Genomic DNA, 15,416 nt, shown 5'->3' on the forward strand with positions numbered 1-15,416 from the left:
GAGCCGAATGATGTGACAGAGGAGGAGTGCAGGAGGGCGAGGCAGGAATGCAGTCTGACAGCACTGCCTCTACACCGTCCATCAACACAAGCAATTAAAAACCCTATGTGACGCCCTAGCCCAAAAGCTAAAGCACGGTAGCGTCTGACGTTTGCTTCTTTAGGTGCTTACTGCAGATAACGAGTGCTGTAAGCTTACGTACACCAATTAGCACGACGCTAACTGCTGCCTGTATCCTGCAGAGATCACAGAACGCTACGCGAGTGTATTTGTGATTCATGTAGAATGAACCCTTTCCTTTCCTCCAGTACCTGCGTTAAGGTCAGCTGTGGGCGTCCCCAGTCCGTCAGCGCCGGCTGCAGTGCTGGTGGGTGTGGAGGTTTTGCCCTCGGCTGGCGCTCCAGTGCCGGGAGTGGAGGCATGGGGAGCTTCATCTGCCCCCGGCCCGGGCTCCTCCTCCACTTGGCCGTTATCCGTCTCCCAGCTATCGCTTTCATCCTCCCACTCCTCTGACGACGCCCCGCTGGTGCTGCCCTCTGCAGAGTCGTAGTACGTCTCCTCGATCTCAGATTCCACGTTATACAGGTGCTGATGGAGCAGGTGGACACGTGTTATAATGAAAGGCTAATAAAACTTACTTAAATAATTAGTATTTCAATATTTATTTAATATTTATTATTAATTGAATTATTATTCATCATTTAAATATCTGGAATGTGATCTTTTACTGTATTACTTGCAGATAAATATTATAAACTGGACAAGCAGAGTTTTTTAAGTAATACCTGGAATTCTTAAGATTTTCAGTAATTTATTTCATATTCGATCATCATTTATGAAAAACGAGGCCCTGGCGACACCAAGCCCTGCACGTTTACTGCCTCCCATCTCCCAACACACCTGATTCCACCAACCAGCTCTTTAAAAAGCCCTTTCCAAGTGGCTATGGATATTCTAAATCAGGGACTCAACTAAAACGTGCAGGCTAGGAGCCTCCAGAACCAGGTTTGAGAAGCTCTGGTATAGGTGACCTACAAGCAAAAAAAAAAAAAAAAAAAAAAATACTGCCACCCAGATTGATGCCTTTGGAGGATACTCAGGGTAGAGAAGGGCTGGGCGATATGCTAAAAATATTGTATCACGATATTTTCACGACAGACATTTCCGTAGTAGGGACAGTTTTTATCAAAACTAACATCCAAATACTTTTTGGATGATTTCCACTTGATTTTTATTCAACTGCCGCTGTTCTTCATCCAGTTAAAGCAGTTTAATTACACTGTCAGTAATGAAATGTGCAGCTCCTAGATATGCTTAGAAAAGAAAAATGATCACGATACGATAAAACATTGTCATTTTGCCCAGCTCTAGGGCACAGTATAACACCGGCAGAAAATAATCTTTAGATGGATGAACGGATACCTGAGGCAGGACGACGGATTTGAAGTTATCTGCCCAAACCACCTCCACTTTACTGCTGACGTCCACTCTGCACACCTGGCCCACAGTCCTCTGTACACGAATCAGCAACGACAGAATGAACCACGTTCAACAAAAAGTTCAAAAACTTGAGGTGAACTTAAGGTGAACGCTGATGAGACCGCTGACGATATCTTACTTCATTATTGAAGTCTTCCGAGTCAGAGTTGCCTATCCGGATCACGATGTCTGTGGTGTGGAAGTGGAAGTCGGGATGATCCGCAATATCGTAAACACTGACATCTTCCTCCTCACCGAGCACCTGAAGAGCGCAAAAATGTTAAAAGTTTTGGGAAAATTTTTTAATAAATTTATTCATTAATTCAATTCATCAGACTGAAAATCTCCCATTTCCCTTTTTTGTGAATCTGGCTGTTATTTACGTGGTGCATGGCGCATATATATATATATATATATATATATATATGTGTATGAGGTCCAGTAAAAATCCAGTAAAAAGGAGAAACAAGAGCTTCTCATTCTGAAGAAAGTAGTGAGATCTTGTCGGTGAGCTAGTCTGAAGAACAGAGCTTGGTTCCTCCAGGTTTCTCCTGGACGTCTCCGAGTCCAGCCAGCACAGCGTGGAGGATGTGCTCAACTCCATCATCATCATCATCATCATCAGCAGCAGCAGTTGTTCACCTGATTTACCACCATTAAGCCCTGATTTACCACCAAACCAGGTGTTGATATGAGGAGAACTCTAAATAACACTAGACTCCATGAGGAGAGCTTTAGAGATGTTCTAATGATGAACACAGTGATGGAGAACCACCTCCACTTTCTGTAGGAGGTTACTGCCTATGTGTATGTATGTGTGTGTAATATAAACAAGAAATGGCCTTACCTCCACATCATCTCCTACAGTGTTCAGTTTGATCCACTTCACTGCACACGTCCTGGCCTTGTGATCCCCTGACTGGATCACGCCATACACACCAGGGTCCTGCAGTGCTTGAGCTGCAAATCAATCGATTGAATTGTTCAACTGTCTGCAATACTCCTCAAATTCTGCTCATCCACAATCGAGCACCAGGAGTGGTAGATGGGACGGTACTCACGGCGTTTGTCCACTACGTAATCTCCAGGACAGAACTCATGGTTGTCCAGGTGCTGGATCGGGATGAGGTCGTTAGAGCGGATTCCCGTCTCCAATCGCCCGTCTTTCCACATTACATCGGCCGAAGTAACCGTGGAAACCACCTCCACAGCCACCCTACAAACAAGGACAGGAGTCAGGGCTTTCTTTTCTTTTTACGGTGTGTAAAGACACTTACTGATATTTCAAACAAGGCTGGAGACATTGTAAAACATCACGAGCACAAGCGATCAATAAACGTCCGAGTGAGTGTGTGGGTGTGTGTGTGTCTGTCCAGGGTGTTAAATGTCCCAGCAGCTGATAAGGTCCTGCACTCATGTCCTCCAGCTACAGCACTTAGGACATCTCCTCCACTCTTGGGATGTACATCAGGACAGCATTACGGTCACGTTCACGCGAAAACCTTGTACATCATGTCCAAATGTTTGTGGACACTAGTAGAAAGCCTTCTTCCCTGGACAGTAGAGACAGTTACTCCAACAAAAGCAGGAGAAACTAATTCCAAAAGAAATCATGAATGAGCAGGTGTCCCAATACTTTTGTCTATATATATAATATATTAGTGTGTGACTGCGATTAGCCGGGCAATACATTTAAAGCTCCTCGGTGGCTCAATAATGTGAGCGCCTTCATTAACAGACACCAACATATCCGGATGAGTGACGGGTCAGGACTGTCACAGAGCTAATTTGCATACTGCATCCATTTATTTCGAATGGCAGAATTTTTAAATAACAATTAACAGTCTCCGTCTCTGTGCATGTCCTAATTGTCACCGATGCCGTCTGAATCCGAACGAACTGATAATGAGCCGAGTCCGGTCTGTTAGGGCAGGAAGAACAGAGCAGTAGCACTAATAAACACTGGCTCGCTCTGCCCCAGGCTGAGCTGTCAGAGCACGGCGCAGGACGAGGGGAGTAGTTCACTCCACTGTGACTCAATTTTAACCACCTCTGTGGTTGAAGTCTGCTGCTGCAGGTTGTAGATATCGGTGTATTGCACCACAATCAGGCGTCCAGCGATGCGTTTATTATCTGTATAAATGGGGTCTTTTACTAATTACTAATAATGTAAAGCTGCTTTGTGAAGACAGTTAACAGTTGTAAAAAGCTCTACTAATAAATTTGACTTGACTTGTCTGAATACTTCCCTGCTCCAAATCACACTCCAACATTTCGACTCCAAACTGCAGATTTTTTAATGATCTTCTCTGGCCTTTAGACTAGAGCTGGGCAATATGACGATATTATATTGTATCGTGATAAATTTCGTTATCGTGATCAACAAAGCACTTTTCTATTGTTAGCGCTTAATAAACACTGATCAGCTGCAGGTTTCATTACTAACAGTGTAATTAGACTGGGTTCATTAGATGAAGAGCAGCAGATGTTATAGAGTATAATTCACTGTATTCAGTCTATGAACTGTAGTATTTAGGAATCCGGCGCTAATTTTGTATTTGGTCAGTGATTACATTGTGAAATATCGTATCCTTAAATATTGTGATATAGTATTTTCCCCATATCGTCCAGCTCTACATTAGACGCGGTTATAAAAACTTTTTTTTTTTAAATTGCGTTACTGAGGAACATCAGACTTTAATCTAACAATCTAGATTTAATGTTTTAATGTCTCAAAATTCTACAAGCAAAAACATTTGCGTGAAATTTAAACAATAGAAAAAGTACCATACATTTTTGCCTGCTTTTTATTAAAATAATTGAAATTATCATTTTATTCCGGTCAAACAATCTCCACCTTCAGACTGAATTTTAGGGCCCTATTTTAGCAATCTTAGCTAATAATGGGGAAAGTATTCCTTGCACGGCTTGAAACTCTCAAACGTCATGTACTGAGTCTCTTAATTAATCATGGGTGTGTTTTTTTTTTTTGGGGGGGGGGGCGTAACGTGCAGTAACAAACCAATCAGCGTGTCTCTTGCCATTCCCTTTAAGAGCCAGGTGTGGTCTGACTGACTTTGGCTATTTCAGTGGTGTAAAGCATGGGGTAGAGAGACAATTCACTGCCAGGATAGCAACAAATGTCTGACTGTTGAAGAATGTCTGCCTAGACTGTTCTCAGTTAGTGGAGCTCCTATGTTTTTTTCCGTTGCAGAGATACGCAGCAATACTCCAGCAATTGACCTGAATACCCTTCATTTCGAGACCACCCCACCCATCAGCGTAGATATATTCACAAGTAGCGCTGCTGTTTAAACGCCGCAGGCGGAAAACGTGAGAATAGACTGTTGGCAGGGTGGAAGATAGGGCCCATAGACACCTTTTACACCCTGCATTAACAGGCATTTCCAGTAACTGGATCATATTCAGATTTAGCTGAACACATTCAAAGCCAGGTGTAAATGCACCCAATCTAGGTCTAACGTCTGACCCACCTGTCTCCTGGTTTGAACTCCCGAGAGAACTTGGTCTTCTTCTTCTTGTGTTTCCTCTTCAGGTTTCGGATGGAGAGGGGGATGCTCTTCTTTCTGCTGGGGCCACTCTGCAGCGAGGCCGTGGAGCTGGCGGAGGAAGTGATGGAGCTGGTGTCGTCCGTGTCCTCCACCGGCTCCTCGTCTGACTCCAGCTCGCCCAGCTGAGGCCACTGGCCATGAGGAACATTCACCTGCTCTCCTCCGTCCTCTGCCGGCTCAGGGGTGGGGACAGGGCCGTTATTGGGGCACGGTGGCGCAGAGTCTTCCTCTGTACAGTCCCGCGGAGGCTCTGAAAGCAGGCCATAATAACGAACACAGAGTCAGGGGCATCATTTGTAAGTAATGTATTTTGCAGGTAAAAAAGCTACAGAGATACACTAGATGGACAAAAGTATTGGGACACTTGCTCATTCTTTGTTTCGTCTTAAATTAAATTAATTTGCTTTTTGTTGGAGTAACAGTCTCTACTGTCCAGGGAAGAAGTCCTTGCACATCATTTGCACATCTGTGTCAGCAATGGGTGCAACTTAATAAAGTTTCAGTACCTGCACTTTCTGCATCCTCCGTTTTCCCTGTGGGCTGGAGGCTGTTGGGCTGGGAGTCTGCACTCTCGGTGGTCTTCTTTCCAGGGTGCTTTTTAAACATCCTTTTCACCTGAAAAAAAAAAAAAAAAGAGGGGATGAGGGGGAGTGACGTCACTGACCGACAGAGTTAAGCAGCTGATGGAAGGTGTTGATCATAATCACGCTTTCACGCTCAACGCTTTGGGAAGGTGTTTGATTTGGCTCGGTTGCCAGGTAGAACATTTCTGTCCGTTTACTTCTTAAAGGAAAAGCTTCATTTTTACCCAAACGCAGCCCGTCAGGAGAGACATACTTGATGCCTGTAGTAGATGTTTTGCACAGGAACCAACAAGCACCAACAGCTAACCACCTCAAAACCGGGAATGTGCTGTAGTTCACGTTTCAGAGAGCATCACAGGCACACAATCCACATCAGCAATTTATTGATATATATTAAATAAATAATTAACCCAATAAACTGGCAAAACTATCAGCTTCTATCAAGCAATTCGGCTGCTGAATAAATAACTATGGACCTCATCTGTATCATCACACCTCTTCCCTACACAAACACATTCTGCACCCTGCACTTACTACTGGGACCCCCATGCACAGTCACACTGCAGCCACCAAGACAACAGGGCCGAGACAAAATGACCAAGAAGTAGAAGACGGCCGAGACAAAGCAGAAGACCAAGATGAAAAAGACCAAAAAGAAGAAGAAGCAGAAGAAAGTGTGAGAGTGCTCCAACATTCTCACCTTGCGGATGACCGGGTCCTCAGGTAGGACAGGTGCGCCCTCTGGCCCCTCACAGGTGATGCGTGTGGCATCGCCTTTAGCAGGAAACACGTACAGGGCTCTCTCGCCCAGCTGCCTCTGCGTGTGGTCAAAGTAGCCCAGGCGCTTCACTCTGCGAAGGAGAGATCAGAAGACAACCCTATCAAATAACCTCAGGTAACTACAAGATCTGACAGAGCAACGATTCAACAAGGGCATTCGCCTTAACCGCCCCAGACGCCCCTACCCCGGGCGCAGACGGCCCTAACGAACAACAGACTACTGAAGACTAAACACTATATGTCCAAAAGTTAGTGGACACCTCTTGTGATGGACGAGTTCAGCTATTTTAGCGCACACACTCACAGCTCGCCTAGTGCCTGTTGCCAATAGTGCCTGAAGTACTGCCAATAGAATAGGACTAACCGGAGTAGATAAACCTAGATATACCTGTTGGCACCAAGCCAGCTTTAAGCAGTGGGAGAACTGTGTTCTCTGGAATGATGGATGGTGCCCCATCTAATATTTTTGGGATTAGTTGGGGAGGAGAAACTGGGGATGAGGTGGGGTGGTGATCATCCAACATCATGACCTCACTAATGCTCTGGTCGCTGAATGCAATCAAATCCTCACAGCTATGCTCCACAGCAAAGCATTCTGGCATGATACACTCTTATTACCCTTAATTAAACACCCTTGGCATACTATTATATAGTATACACACACACACACACACACACACACACACACACTATACTATTTTTCCTTATAAAGTTCTATAATAGTGGCTTTGTCTGATCTGTCTGAACAATCTGATCACATTTAATAGCCTGTTATTATTACTCATTTATTTGTATTCTTACATCCAACTACATCATTTTCCTAGTGCTGTAAGGAACGACTTAATTACCCTGCAGCTTCACTCATGGTGAGGAAGATCGGAGCCTGAGCCCACTGCAGTGGCCAGTGCTTCAACACGAATGCTTTAATCCGATCAAAACAGATCTGATGGCTTTTCATGAGTCTTAGCAGGCCAGCTCCAAAAAGCCATCCGATATTACAGCAGTGGAATTCTAATCAGCTGATTTCATAATCAACCCAACAGAGAGCGAGACCGTATGTTCCTGCAGGACGTCCTTTAAAACACGACTGCAGCGAAGTGTGAAACTTCATAACAGGCCTGCCGCACAGTACTGCACTGCAGCCAGAGACTGAACAGCACCAGCGGATGGAGCCACGGGTACTGCATGTACACCGACCAGCCTTAACATTAGATGGAGAGGGAGCGTGTAGTTCTGCAATTCTAGACTGTAGTCCATCTGTTTCTGGCCCCTCAGGACTGACCACCACACCAACCAGATGTAAATATCCAGCCAACAGCGTCCTGTGAGCACTGATGAAGGTCTAGAGCCTAACCAACAACATCAAACTGTGCAGCAGCAGATCATGGAGCTTCTGCCTCTGACTTTACACCTACAAGGTGGAACAGCTAGTCTAATAGCTAGTCTAATAATAGAGTGGACAGTGAGTGGACAGACACAGTGTTTAAGCAGTCCAGCAGCACTGCTGTGCCTGATCCACTACTCGCACCACCAGCAGAGCAACACACACACACACTACTAACACACTCGCCACCACCAGCAGGTCAGTCAGTGTCACTGCAGTGCTGAGAATGCTGACCCACCACCCAAATACTACAGTCTGCTTTGTGGTGGTCAGTCCTGAGGGGTCCTGAGGGGTCCGGAGGGGTCCTTTGAGCTCAACGTTTCCACAGATTCTGGCTGTAGTGCGGTAGTGTGTGGTTTGGGATACAGCCCACATGCCATTTGACTGATCACTGACCTGACATGCCTGGCACTGGACATGGACTGTCACCAAGTTCAAGCTTATTGCTTTATAATTTACTAAAACGGCATTAGACAGATCCTACATTATCATTTCGTTTAACACTCTGCTCTGAGTGATACCACCTGCTGTGCTGAGGTAAAAGTAGTTCCAGTCAGTCCATCTATATGTTTTCATCATTAGCCACCTTAGCCCTGATTAGCACTGCTGTTCCTGTGTGTGTACCTGCAGAGGTTTTCCTGTGTGATAGTGGACGGAGGGGGGAAGACGCTGTCCGAGCCTTGAGGAGAGTAGCTTTTCGTGATCCATGTCACCTTCAGCTCCACGACCTGGACCTGTGAGAAAACTGCAGTTTAGCAGACGCTCTTCTAATAAATAAATAAATAAATACATTCAAAATTAGTACCTGAAATCATATCAAGTAATAAACAGCCCCGAGGGAAGACCAACAAATAACTTGAGATGGTTTCTAAGATTGGCCCATGAAAGCATACGTATAAACTACATGGACAAAAGTATAGGGACACCTGCTTATCCACTGTTTCTTCTGAAATCAGGGGCATTAAAAATAGTTCCTCCTGCTTTTGTTGTAAGACTTTCTACTAGATTTTGGAGGAGCATTGCTGTGAGGATTAGTGAGCGTTAGTGACGTTAGGATGTATAGAGAACACAGTTCTTCCACTGCTCCACAGCTCAATGCTAGGGGGCTTCATACCCCTCAACGCCAGGCATCAGCCAGCCAATAGGTTCATGTACTTCTCTACAGGGACTAGACAAGCCGTGTGTGCGCGTGCATTTGCACATCAGCGTCAGTAATGGGTGCAACTTCAATGAATGCATTCAGCTGCTTTCTTAGAAAGGGTGTCCGGAAACATTTGGACATGTAGCATACATGATCGAACAGACGCCAGGATTTCAGAGGCTCCCAGACTACTGAGGTTAGTTATGCAGGACTGGACACGGTACAATATGGAGCCTCATTCGGAGGCACTTTAGCAGCACAGTGCGAGAGGCAGTCTGCAATCCAACGCGGCTTCATTTCAGACTAAAGTGGAGTGGAATTTGATTAGCTCTGGACAGCCTGAAAGGAAAGGGAGCTATGGATCACAGCTGTGGATTTTGAGCCACTCCTTATATTGAAATAGAGCAAAAAACAAAGTTTGCAGTGAAGATGATAAACTATGCGGACAAAAGTATTGGGACACACCAAAATCACCAAATTTCTTTGCCACAGGTGTATAAAGTACTTGGAACCGGCATTCACGATAAAGCCCAACGGATCTGCAGACATGACCTACCTCTTCCACGACCACTCTGAACTTGCTCTTCTTGCTGAGAACGGGTTTCACCCCATAGAGCCACTGAACGTTGGAGAAAACCTTAGCTGGCCCAATCAGGACCTGTCCCGGGTAGAAGCCGTACGCTTCGTCGAAGAACAGCCCCTGCAGAGAAGGTGATGGAGGACAATAATGAAGCAGTGCAATTAAAGTTAGGCTCAGAGTCTTATAAGTCTGAGTCTGCGGACTAAGGCACTGCCACTACGATCCGAGGGAAGCGGGGTCATGCTGCTTGCCACCATGCTGCATTAGCAGCAGTTGGAAGAAGGGCGGTGTCCGGCTCTACATGTGCTAATCTTCACCTTCATAGTGTCTGGGTTACTGCTAGTGATAGGGGGAGCTCGCATGAAAGAGCTCACTAGTCTGGTAACTGGTCTTCCAAATTAGGTCAAAAATGAGGGATATTTTAATAAAATCATCTAAAAAATAAACAAATTAATTAATTAGATGGGCTTAAGTTCAGTTTTTAGATGGACGGATGCCCCACGTATCAGTGTTTAGGACAGAGTGCCCTCAGTGTGGGGGAAAGTTCAGCCCAAAGCAGTCAAGGAGTCGGCATAAGTGCGTTTGTCTGTGCTGACCAATAAGATCAAAGGATTAGTATGTCTTCTTTTGCCAGCAGGACTAAATGTTCTAGGTAACAGTAATATTAGTACTGTACAGAGGTTTAAGGCACCTGAACGCATGACACGCCTCTAGTCTACTCTAGACTTCATAACTCAGGATCAGCGTAACCTACAGACAGATACACACACACCATGACCAGCAGCATTACTGACCCTGTCTAACTGCTAACAGCTGCAGAACTGAAGTACATCTATGATCAAAACATGATCAAATTTGTACAAATATCTAAATTCTGTTAATATTTACATTATAGGCACCTGAAGAATGTTCACAGGGAACACACGGTAAATTAGGGGCACAGTGGGGAGCCTCTAATGAGGAGGTAAATGAGCAACATTAATAAATTAATTGATAAAGAAGGGTCGTTTGTGGCCTCAGGCAACAAAGCAGTAGAAGTTCTGAGAAAGTCACTTCTGCATGCACACTCACAGCCGCAGCCCTTACCGAATCACTGACATGTGGGTAAACATCATAGAGTTTGGCACCGTCTTCTTCACTCATCGAACATCTGCAGATTAACAAAATGTACAAATTAATAAATAAATAAATAAATAAAAATCCACATATACAAAAAAAATATTAATTTTAAAAATATCTGCATTCATTTCATTGTTTGTAACACTACATAAAAAAATAACAAAACCACAAACATTTTTCTATCACCATTTATGCATTAAGATGGATCAAACTAATTTAGACCAGGAAGGTGTGCACACTGTATGGGTAAAGTGATCGGATGGTAATAATTCTTCAAACCTACATGAAAAAAAAAAAAAAAAAATAATAATAATAATAATAACAATAATAATGCTCAAGGTCACGTTATTCCATTACCTCGCTCCGTTGGAGAGTTTCAGGATGATGTGATTGCTGAGGTCATACACCTTCCCCAACCAGAAGTCATATACAATGTAATCCCCGTACATAAAAGACTGTAGAAAATATAATAACAGAAATATTAGTCGTTAATGCTTCACAATGCTGAGACTTACACAGCCCATTAATAGGGGACAGGGGGGACCTTTTTAAAAATCAGTGTTTTCTGGCATTTGTAAAATACCAGTAAAGAATTTGCTACTACAAAACAGATCAATCACAATATATAATACATAATATATATACCCCCCCACCCCTTTCAGCTATTATTGATGATGCCAAGACAATAACTGGCCCCAAGGTAAGATTTAGTTATTTCTAAATAAATTAATAAATGAATGAATAAATAAATAAATAAATAAATAAATAAATAAATGTGTCATGCAGTGCCCAATTGACCAAAAATAATAATAAGCAATAATAAAACATGCAAAAATAGTCCTTATCCACATGTTATGGGGAACCCAACAGTGCACAAGATCCAACCACCATGAAATGAAATATAGAAACTGGTGAAACCTGTAAACTTGTAGCTTGTTAGTCTTTCGCAGGTAAATCTTACATGTTCTCTTAACCGTAAACAAGCTACTGGGCACCAAAGCTCACTTTTTAATGTTACTGCACTAAAAGTCAATAGAAACTCAGAAAAGATAACATCCCCAAACTTTTGACTGGCTGCGTACAGTACATTTTACAGTGCAGTTGTACGAACGCACACTCCGGTGATTCAGATCCAGGTGAGCAGGACAAAAGGTGCAGCGCTCACCCAGATGTGCTGCAGGTCGCGACTATTAACAGGATACAGACAGCAGTTGGTCCCCACCAGCTTCACCGCGCACTCCGTGTTGATGTTGGTCACTATTCCGCACTGCTTGTCCTGCAAGATCCACAAAAGGCACGAGATTACCCACAGTCCCGAGCACGGAAACCGCCAGCACGGATCTAAACCTGCGCCTTAAAAGAGCTGTTTAAAACGGCAGGTTATCCGTTAGATCCTGAGGATTAAATCAGATCAATTAACACTGGACGGCTCAACAGTTTGATTAATAACACCCGAGCGGAGTCAGGGCGAGGGGGCCGAGGGCCCGCAGTGCAGAGCGCAATTAATGAATTAGCTGATAAGAGACCGACTTACATTTGAATTCATTCTGCGCACAAAGTCTCGAGGCACGATGGATCGATCTTCAAGTTTCAGCTGTGAGAGAGAGAGAGAGAGAGAGAGAGATATACAGTGTTAGTGATGATTGCAGCAGGCAGCCCTATTCCCACCTCCAGATGGTAGCAGCGTAGCAGCGGGTACAAAAATATCTGCATACGCTTTGCAACACTATCGACTCCTAAACACACAGTACTGATTCTGATTATTAATAAAGGTATTATTAAAGTTTACATGTAAAGATTATTAGCAGACAGTGGTTCATTTTGTGTTGCGTATAAACCCTGACCACTAGATGGCAGTGTTGCACTCTTCAGGTTTAATTCTGTTCGGCTAAAGTGTCAACTTTTTTTTTCTCCACTCAGATTTTATGAAAATGTTTTTTTTAATCAATGGCAGTTTTCCTAAAATGTGGTAAATCGAATGAATAAATAAATAAATAAAATGTTTTTAAAATATATAAAATCACACACACGCTCCCCAGAAACACTGTGCATATTTAAGGTGGTAGTAACTTCAGGCTCCTGCAGATGATTTACACCAGCCACATCTGCAACCAGCACATGCTCAAAATCAGAGACCCCTTTTTACCCCCCCCCCCCCCATTTCTGATGGTTGAGGTGAACATTAGCTAACACTAAGCTGCTGAAGTCATGTATCGGCTTCTGCTGATCTGCTGAAGCTGGTGTACAGGGCTAACACTAATCAGGCTGATCAGACAGGCCTTTGCGCGTGCACACACACACACACACACACACACACACACACACACACACACACACACACACACACACACACACACACACACACACACGCTGCTGTCGCTCGTCTGCCGGCGAGCTGTCATCACACCTGCTGACTTACCAGCCTGTACACGGCACTTAGCAAGAGACTGGGAGACGCCGCTCTCCAGTGGTTAAAAACACACTGCTGTTCAGATACAGTTCATACTGGATCAATTCCTGCGATATTAACAGGCCAGTCAGGCTGAACACAAGCGTCAGGGCTCACAGGAATGAGGTGGAGAAGCAGAAATACCACCAGAGCAAATCTCAGTTGAAACGGAAGCCTTAATGATCAGGTTATATATGGAATCGGGGACAGTTCAGCACGCATATGTGGGACATCCTTGAGATACTTCAGCTTTACTGTCCCACTAAGAGCCGAACGCATCCAGCCACAGTGAGCAGTTACCAAAAATACCTCCGAGCAAAACACCTTTACTCAGACGGTGCCCTTAAAAGATGCAGAGTCAGGCCAGAGTCAGAAAACAGGAGGACATCGGAGCACTGCGTGGCCGGTTAGCATACCCCGCGCAAGGCTTGGAGAGGTGGTCTGGCTGAAACGGGCAGGTCAGAGGGGGTCAGCATCAACCCATGGTTCTCAAAGTGATGTGTGTTGTCTGTCAGGGGTCTGTGATGTATAGCCGGGGGTCTGCAAATGTTCTGAGCCAAAATAAACAAGAAGCTCCTCCAAATGGTTTTCGTGGTGTTGTTATGCAGCTACTACAGCATCCCAGGATGCTGAGATGGGGTTGCCATGGCACCCTGGATGGTTGCTAGGGTTTTTCCATTTTTTCCTAAGTCAATCTAAACTTCGACACGAGCGAAAATAAACAAGTGCTGCTCCAAATGCTTTGCTAGTCGTTATGCAGCTGCCGAGACCGTTCGGCTAAAACGGGATGTTTTATACCCTGCACTTAAGCTACTGTCCTCTTTACTGGAGGAATGAGGAGAGGGACAGGAGAGAGAGAGAGAGAGAGAGAGAGAGAGAGAGAGAGACACAGACAGATTGCGTCTAGCCTCCCGCTGTCCGTGATTGGGTTTTCAGGGAGCATGCTGGGCCCTGATGGAGCTGTTTTTCCAGAAAAATCACAGGGGTGACATCAATCTTCACTCTGCTGCTCAGAGCATGTGCATTAGCCAATATCCCGAACACGTCTCTGTGCTGCGCTGCCCAGAAGGGGCGCACGGAGCGGAGCTTTGATGGGAACACTGAAGAGTTTGAAAGAATCCGGCCTTTAAAAGAAGTGCTGGATCTTAATCTGCTGCATCCTGAAGAGCACTTCAGAGCCAAAACCGCAATTACAGCACAGGTTCCAACAAGCGGCCTGATTGGCAGCGGAATGAGTCATCATTAGGACCCAAAAATACAAAATACATACACATACACACACACACACACACACACACGTATAAAATATATACACATATGCATCTACATGCCTCATATCTATCTATCTATCTATCTATTTATCTATGTATATGTATACACACACACACACACACACTATCTATATATATATATATATATATATATATATATATATATATATATATATATATATATATATATATATATATAAAATACACACACACACACACACACACACACACACACACACACACACACACACTGCTCAGTACCTTTACAGCCATTAATTCGTACATCCCACCAGGGTCAACGCATAGGGTCAGCCAAGCTAGGCACCCCTGGAGCAGAGGAGGTTGGTGGCCTTCCTCAGGAGCCCAACAGTGACGGCTTAGTTGACCCAGATTTCGAACCCACTCAGTGAGCTCAGTTAAAAAAAAAAAAAAAAAAAAAAAAAAGATATATATATATATATATACACACACACACACACACACACACACACACACACACACACACATACATACATACACACACAAATACTAATGCAATTATAATTATTAACTACATAATTACATTTATCTTATAAACTAATAAGATTAGATTAAATGCTTTCTGTATCTGAAAATATACTAATAAATATATAATATTGATTCCTTGGTTTGAGTGAATGATTGAAATCATGAACACCTTATATGTGCAAATGTTGCAATACAAATTGAACAGTCGTATCTCAGCTCTCCAAATCAAAATCTAATTGAATAATGAGGCGTCGAGACACTCCAACCCCCAGAATGTTGGGTCTCCGAGTGCTCAGCCAGGGTGAGCGTGAAGCATTTCACAGCCAGAAGAACGCAGTTGCTCCACACGCTCTCCGGCATCAGTACTCTGAGAGGCCTAAGAAACCTGCGGCCAGGCCTTTTTTTTCTGCTGAAGTGGAAGTTGTGTTGCTATTAATAGCCGCTAGTGGACAAAGCAGCGGTCTAAATCTTCCTGTCCCGCGGTAGCAAGGGGGGGGGGGGTGTCAACGGCTTTAGATAAAAAGAGGTGATTGGTTGGAGATGATGTCAT

General features: G+C 44.1%; 1 protein-coding gene across 1 annotated transcript in view; it reads right to left on the reverse strand.

Moving 5' to 3' along the window:
• The window catches only part of ube2o (ubiquitin-conjugating enzyme E2O), a 40,184-nt gene that overhangs the window by 11,140 nt on the left and 13,628 nt on the right, over positions 1-15,416 (reverse strand). The window contains exons 2-15 of the mRNA XM_072683398.1: positions 12,174-12,233; positions 11,805-11,915; positions 10,997-11,094; positions 10,607-10,670; positions 9,497-9,640; positions 8,424-8,533; positions 6,336-6,486; positions 5,558-5,666; positions 4,974-5,301; positions 2,541-2,695; positions 2,327-2,439; positions 1,619-1,741; positions 1,423-1,512; positions 312-588 (exon numbers count right to left, since the gene is read on the reverse strand). Coding sequence (XP_072539499.1) covers positions 312-588; positions 1,423-1,512; positions 1,619-1,741; positions 2,327-2,439; positions 2,541-2,695; positions 4,974-5,301; positions 5,558-5,666; positions 6,336-6,486; positions 8,424-8,533; positions 9,497-9,640; positions 10,607-10,670; positions 10,997-11,094; positions 11,805-11,915; positions 12,174-12,233 — 1,933 coding nt within the window. The remainder of the gene's footprint in view (positions 1-311; positions 589-1,422; positions 1,513-1,618; positions 1,742-2,326; positions 2,440-2,540; positions 2,696-4,973; positions 5,302-5,557; positions 5,667-6,335; positions 6,487-8,423; positions 8,534-9,496; positions 9,641-10,606; positions 10,671-10,996; positions 11,095-11,804; positions 11,916-12,173; positions 12,234-15,416) is intronic.

Source organism: Salminus brasiliensis, chromosome 7 (genome assembly GCF_030463535.1).
Source record: "Salminus brasiliensis chromosome 7, fSalBra1.hap2, whole genome shotgun sequence".
NCBI classification, from domain to species: Eukaryota; Metazoa; Chordata; class Actinopteri; order Characiformes; family Bryconidae; genus Salminus; species Salminus brasiliensis.